Source organism: Branchiostoma floridae, chromosome 8 (assembly GCF_000003815.2).
Source record: "Branchiostoma floridae strain S238N-H82 chromosome 8, Bfl_VNyyK, whole genome shotgun sequence".
In the NCBI taxonomy this organism is placed as follows: domain Eukaryota; kingdom Metazoa; phylum Chordata; class Leptocardii; order Amphioxiformes; family Branchiostomatidae; genus Branchiostoma; species Branchiostoma floridae.
In genome coordinates this window covers 24,736,759-24,744,224 of record NC_049986.1, presented here as the reverse complement: position 1 = coordinate 24,744,224, position 7,466 = coordinate 24,736,759, and the positions used below count along the sequence as shown (strand labels likewise).

The 7,466-nt window shown below is 43.5% G+C and overlaps 2 protein-coding genes across 2 annotated transcripts in view; one reads left to right on the top strand and one right to left on the bottom strand.

Annotated features, from left to right (window-relative positions):
- Window positions 1-2,342, bottom strand: part of LOC118421731 — a 5,693-nt gene extending 3,351 nt beyond the window's left edge. The window contains exon 1 of the mRNA XM_035829230.1: window positions 2,051-2,342. Within this exon, the coding sequence (XP_035685123.1) occupies window positions 2,051-2,225 (175 nt within the window). The 5' untranslated portion in view covers window positions 2,226-2,342. The remainder of the gene's footprint in view (window positions 1-2,050) is intronic.
- LOC118421730 (E3 ubiquitin-protein ligase CCNB1IP1-like) overlaps window positions 1-7,466 on the top strand; it is a 27,876-nt gene that overhangs the window by 9,418 nt on the left and 10,992 nt on the right. The gene's annotated exons all lie outside the window — the stretch shown is intronic.

Genomic DNA, 7,466 nt, shown 5'->3' with positions numbered 1-7,466 from the left:
CGGTTATATTCCTCTCTATTTGTTCCATTTCCTCGATTTTCCAGCGATCCGGAGTCTGGTAGAGACTAGAGTCAGCTATACTCTGTCAAGGCGCGAACAACTCTTATGTTCCTTATTGTCATGCCTTAAACACTGCAGATCCGATGCAGACATGTTAATAGGATGTTATTGTATTTATTTTGAAACAATGGAGCTGTATCAAAGCACTTTGGGTCTTCAATGGCAGCTCTTTAATCCGATCTGAATGAAAATAACTTCTGAAGCCGCGAAGCTTTTGGAACTTGAATGTCCTGTCCTTTGGGACGGGAAGTATGTTTGTTTCACCTATTCTTTTAGCGCACAGGATTAATTAGAGGGAAGGAAGTTGCCGCAGACCTGAACGCAAACGGGCGCTTCCAGGTGAGACGGAGATTACTTTTTGACAAGGAGCACTTCTGAGATACCAAAGCGCAAAGGGATTTTTTAGACATACCTACAGGACAGGTCATTTATACCTGCTGTACAAAAGGGCACGTCGTTTTCCGAGTGCTCATGACATCAAGGATGACATGAAGTCGGATTGAAAATGAACAGGGAACCTGAAAAACCTTTTCCTCTAAGGTTTCAGGTTGTTGATGTTTTCCCAGACTTTATTTGCGGAAATTGGTGTGGAATGTATAATTGATATCAATACTGATTTAATCAGCCACAACGCGACCTTCGTAAAACACAAATGGCGGCTATGCTAAAATCATGCAAAGCGTGTAGCAACTTCGCTTCGCGGATTTCACAAAAGCTTTCGACTCAATGTTGAATATGGATATCTGGCGAATTATACAATGAACCGGTCGTAATAATTTGCTATAAAGCATCGCTTTGGCGACATGTCCCGCAAGCCCAGTCCCAATAATTGTAAGAATATTGTTTATCTCCAGGCAGCTTTAATAATGTATGCGCATTACTGTGCAGGCGAATTTACCCCAGATGGCTTCTGCCTTTGTTATTCTCAATTAAGAGTAAGAGAAAAATCCACAGGAGGCGAAAGCGAAGTTCAGTTCTAATAACCGGCTCCATTGTGGCAAAAATTATAGGCAATTTTCTCAGCTTGCGGTAATTACTGAGGTCATGAGGGTGTGAAAGGGTTTACCGTGATTAAACGTGTCCTGGGGGGCCCAGCGGGGGGAAACTGCACATAGCATTGTCCCGGCGCGAAGTCGTGAATGGTGTTTGGCAAATACCGGTGCAAACAGCGCCAAACAACTTTTGTGTGCGCTGTTGTGGTTTCGTCTGTCGTCGCGTTTGTGCCGAGGAGTCGACACGCTTCCAGTATTGCCAATACACACGGACTGTATGTGGACTCTTAGTACCAGAGTACCTACGCTGGCTGACTCTGGTTGGAATATGGTCAAATTTAGCCAATTTTCACAGATATTTTACCAGGAAAGTTTGCCCACGCCGTATGAGGAAATGTTAGCCATCCCTCGGACTGAATCTTCTGGCCAGTTATTGGACCTATTTTTGCTGAAAATTACCCTCCGTATCCCCGTAGGAAGTGGCCTGGTGGAGGCTAGGCTGTAGTAGCGAACCGCTTTAGTGCCCAGATGGCCTGGGGCAAGTTCGTTATTTCCCCAGCAAGCAGTGAAAGGGACAGGGATGCTTATAAAGAGATGTTATACTTTCACTCCAATTTTTTTTTACCACGTTTCACGTCCAGATACTGGGTGAAGTTAATAGTAATACCTTTATGCTATAATAACATCTTCTCCAAGCAGAGGTTATGCTATTGCTAGCCGTGATTTTTTTACCATCCTCTTCCAAGTAAAAAAGAAATCGCGGTCACTACTACTAGTAGTACTAGCCCCCGATCGTCACCTCTGCTTGAAAAATAACAACTTGCATGCCCGCTGGTTTACAACAAAAGAATAGTTTACATATACATGTCAAGCTTTGCCAAGCTAGCACAAATACTAGTAAAGTGAACTTTAAAAAAAAGGGTCCTTTTAGATGTTTTGCATTATTGGATAACCATAGATCCCTTTACGTGAACAGTCGAGTTTGGACCGTAGCTCACCCTGTACTCTGTCGGGCCCGCTCGCCTCCAGCGCCGCCGTCAGGTTCGCAACCGTCTCGGTCAGCTCGCCGTTCTGCCGCTGCAGTCTGGCGATCATGTCCGCTAGCTCGAACCCGGCCGTCCCAGCGGCGAACACACACAACACCAACAGTGTACAGTACACAGCTCTCCACATGTTTCACCTGTAAGACTCTAGACTATCGACTCAGACCGTCTGCCCAGCACGTTTTTATGTCCTCACTACCCGACGACGTCATGCCATCAAGTTTGCCTGTCTCGGGCGGGTTTGATTACATAATTAGCCCGGCCCCCATCTCCTTATATGGCAGCGGCGAGGTAATTTGATACCCCCAACCTCCATATTTGGAGGGGTGACATAAATCAGCCGAATGTCGATATCCCCTGGGAGTACGGCTCCATCGGAAGCGCTCGGAAGGCGCTCTATCAATAGGGAAAGGCCTGCCGTGGCGTTAGTCACTTGTGTGATAATATTTGCTGTTTCTTCTACTTCCCATCGCATTCCGTCAGCCGTTTCCATGGTTACGGACAAGTTTGTCCCTTCTATTGCAGAACGATGTTTTGAAATCCCTCCAATATTTCAGAATTTCTCTTTGTGGATGGAGATGAACGGCTGAGAGTGCCCACAGTCCTTGCCTAGGTTTATATGTCAACAGACCGGCTGATATTATCTCCCAGCGCCGCATGCAGGGCGATCTAAGAGCTTCTGGGAACACGTCATGGTCTGTGTTTGACTAACGTCAGGGTTATATTACTAACCGGCGCCTACAGGGCTTTGTTCAAGCCTTGTTCAAGTGTTTCCTGTACCTCTTCATACCTGTAACGTTTATATTTAGCTCAGACTCAGAGACTTTTCACGTCCAATCGGCAGAGAAAAATGGTACATTCTGAATAGAGGCAGTTCAGATCAGTATAGAGGCATCAGCTTTTATTTCGCGGATTGATTGATTCGATTGATTGATCCATTATTTGAATTTGATTGACACAGCAAGATAAAATACAAAAGAGAAAGCCCGATAAAAACGACTAAAACTGTTGAACGTTAAAAAAACAGCCGGAAACCTAACCTCTGCTTGGAGAGTAGTAGTAAAACAAGTAATGCCAACCACGTGTTCAGTGGAAGCAAGGTTATTAAAATCTTCTTGGTGGAAGGGATAGGACGGTACATGGCTTACCTGTTCGGATAATAACAAAAACTTGGGGATGGGGCGTTCGGACAACCGCTTCTTACTACCTTGGCGGTAGCGTTTGTAAAATGTTATTATGTAACCATGAATGTATTTAGATGTTGCAAGAAGTCTTACAAGTAGATTGAAAAGAACGACAGCTGTGATGATACAACTGTTATTCATTTTCAATCTAAAATTTACATATAAGACGTCTTGCAACATTTGTTTTGTGTTCTTAATATACTGTAAATGCAGAAGCTTTCGCGGTGGTTTAATGTTCGCCGTTTTCGCGGTGGCCGCTTCACCGCGAACTTAAAACCACCGCGAACATTTTTGAATGATTTTTTCCATGGCAGTAAGAGACTACAGTGAATGGTGCTACCGCGAATTCAAAACCACAGCGAAAAGTCCCTTTTCCCGCTACCGCGAAATTAAATCCCCACAAACTTAAATGCATTTACAGCATGTGATTTTCAGTACAGTTCAGTCAGCCTTATAAATATTGAATTGAAAAAAAAAATTACACGTTTCTAAATCGTTTCCACCTGTTCCCCCGCACGGTGAGAAGTCTGAGAAGAGCCCGACCTGTGCAGAACATGGCGTCCAAGCGGAACCGTTCTAAAAGCGGGTCAGGCGGGGTCAAAGTTAACATCTCTGTGGCTTGGTCCGTCTGTGAACATGAAGAAAATAAAAAGTGATACTTTTGTTCTTCTGTGACCCTTCCAGACCCCGCTTTTAGAGTTTTACCCCCCTGTTTGTTGTATCCTACCCTCGAGCGGGCACTAAATTTTATTGCGGTGAATTTCAAAAAGCCGAAATACCAAGTCTCCGAGCAGACCCTGCAGTGCCATAAGATAGTATCAAAGGTGGCCAAGGAGTATACAGCCGACTAAAGGGAGTCAAACTCCGTTTGCATACACACTCCTAGGCCGGCTTCACTCCTCTGAGAGCTTTTGATACTATCTTATGCTACCGTACTAGGATGTACCGTACGTGCTTGGAGGAGTGAAGCGTTCCGAAGCACGGCCTTTCTGTTACCGAAGGGAGATTGAAATGTGAAGTTGTTCCGATTCAGTTTTACCTCACAGAGGATATCATTTCATCACAGCCCCCTAGACCAAGAGTTCCTCCAGGTGTAACTCAGGAGGCTGTACCTGTGGTAAAACTTCCTTACGGAGTATGATGGGCTTGGAGCAGAGGAAGGCTTAGGTATTAATTCCCAAATACCTTTTGGAAACGAAAATATGATACGAAAGGCTGCAAAACACAAAAAAAAAAGATATTCATGAGCATAATTTGTGTATATTCCTTGAGAAACGCTTTTATTCTTCGTCTCCGCAAACATCCCGACCGGGCCCCGGTTTGGAAATGGGACCTAATGAATGAATGAATGAATGAATGGTTTATTGAAAAACGACATACCTCGCAGCCAAAGGCTGAATTGCGTATACGGTACAAGTGTGGCACAATAACATGTCTCAACTTATCATACACTTTAAAACTTTAAGACAACCTTTGTCTTAATTGGAACATAAAAAACAATCGATTATTTACACTATGGCACAATAACATGTCTCGCCTTATCATACACTTTAAAACTTACAGTCGACTATTCACGCCGTTGTTATCATTTATTCAGGAGGCGGACTAAATATGGCATTGGGGAATTTCGGTATCGGTTTGTTCTGCACTTTACAGTTTACCTAAGCAGTCTGATCGGCAACCATAATAGTACTCTCAAAGCAAAGGTTCGGTCTTCTTACTTTTAGAGGAAAACCTGATAAAACAGAAAGAACTACTCTCCAAGCAGAGGTCAGGCTCCGGCTGTTTTTTGACGTTTTCTTTTAATGCGCTTTTACTAGGTTTCTATTTTGTACCGTTTTCACACCGTAAAAATGGAGGACCCGATGAAAAACGTTTGGAGACACAGCACGAAATTTGGTATTTAAGCAAGCTTAAACTCAACGTAAACGCGACGTTTCTGCACCCTTTCCGCAACTTAACGACATCTATCCGTGAACGTAAAGGTTCCCTTTAATGTTACCTTTACGTTGGCACTTAAATGTGCGTTTCGGCACTCCTTCACGTGCCTTTCCGCAACTATTAGACGCTTAAAGGCGTCGTTAATGACAGTTTTTCGTAACCTATACGGGCGGAAAGCACGCGTTTATTAAGACCTTTCCGTGATCTTTTGACCACATTTACAGTCGATTTCCGTCACGATTTCCCCACGTTTATGTGTCGTTTACACACACTGAAAGGCACGTGAAGAAGTGCAGAAACGTACTTATCCGAACGCTTTCCGTGATCTTTCCTTGGACTATAGTTGTCATTTATTTTTTAGTAAAGGCGTCGTAAGTTTAAACCTTTCCGCATCTTTAGGTAGGCTTTATGTGTTTTGTGTGGCTTAAATTGGAAATTTTGCATCGGGTATGCGTGTCTTATTTGGTGTGAATCATACCTACACCGGTATCTATGGCTTCGCCGACTAAACTATCATGTGGTTCTAATTGTGGACTTGGATTGGTCGACCAAGGGAACAATCGGTGTACAATATCCATACACGAATCTCCGCTACATTCAAGTCCACAATTTGGAGTCCAGTGTCGGGCGATACGCCTGGAAAGACGTCATTTCAAGCAACATAGTTCCATCTGGCCATCACATTAGGAAAAATCCGCTGAGATTCCCGAAGACGGGTACTGTTTTGTGATGAACAGGTCGTGCTCTCCATGTCTCCGCCAGCTTATGCTGGTCAAGACGACACAGTCTTGAATTCACCCTGAGTTGTGCCCCGTTGAAGACTCTCCAACATACATGTACGTACTCCGTTTCCGGCAAGCCGTGAGTGTGACTGTCCTATGGTTATGTCCGTTCCGTCCTGTAGTTCCGTTGGAATCCATTTGCGGCAAAGCCACGCCGATAATCCGTGTGTTGAAACCGGTCCAATGCTCCTTCTTGACTTGTCCCGAAACAGACGCCCTGCAAACTGGTTTCTTCTATAAATTATGGCATATTCGTTAGGTTTAAAAAACCCACATTTGTCTGTCATTGGATAACGCCCTATCACATGACTGGCCTCTTCTGGGAGCTGCTAATTAGAAATTCAATGCCGCGTTGTTCGTTATTCATAGTTGACGGCGAATTAATTTGAATTTGAAAAACACCATCCCCTTTGTACGCTGTTTAGCTAAGGTTAAGCTAAACACAACTGTTACCACACTAGAAAATACCAGCCTTTCTGGGAGAACGTGATTATTGCTTGTAGATAATAAATGTTATTCCAGATGATAAGAAAGTTTTTTTGTACAATTATATAAACAGCAAACCCGCTATATTCCCATGATACGTTACCGGGTAGTGAAGACGCTATGTCGTCGGGATGCCAAGCTGCAAGGCACAGCCACCCGCGAGCGACATACTGGACAGGCCGCCCAGTACTAGTCCTCTTACCCTGAACGGGAACATGCCGTAATTATGACCACCAATCTTCGGGGGCATGTACGCAGTGCTCCCGGCGACTGTTGTTTCCTTTCAACAAGGAGGTTAAATATTTAATTTCCTTGCTTTCAACGCTACCTCTCCAACATCTTTTTCTGTTATTATCGATCTCCACCTCTGTAAAGAAAGTTCTGAGAGTTTTCTGAAAAGTAAGCTCAAAGGCAAAGGTAACGGAACGATATCGGTAACATACGATACTACTGGAAAAAATAAACGCTACCTTTCCGACATCTTTCTTGCACCTGTACATAGCATCTTTTTGTGTAAAGTGAGCTCAAAGGTAACGTAAAGATATTGGAAAGATACCATATGTTATATTTATGTTTCACCCATGAGGATATTTTGATTTTCCTGGTTTCGTCAAACACGCTAACACAGAATGAGTTATTCAGGCGAAGTCGCTACTTTAGTGAACGGCGCATGTGGTATATTGAGCGGAAAATACTCGTAATTTGGTAAAAGCAATGCCTCTTTTAAGAATAATAATTAACGCTACCTTTCCGACATCTTTTTTGCACCTATACATTCCAAAAATTGTATCTGCTATATGTAAGTTTTAACCAAGAGTAAATGTTGCTTATCTTGATTAAACTCAACACGTTAACACAGCAGGGGCTATTCAGGCGAAGCCGCTGCGTTAGTGAGGGCGCATGTGGTATATTGAGCGGAAAATAATGCCTCTTCTTCAAATAATGATTAACGCTATAGTGTGCACGATACCCGGTAAT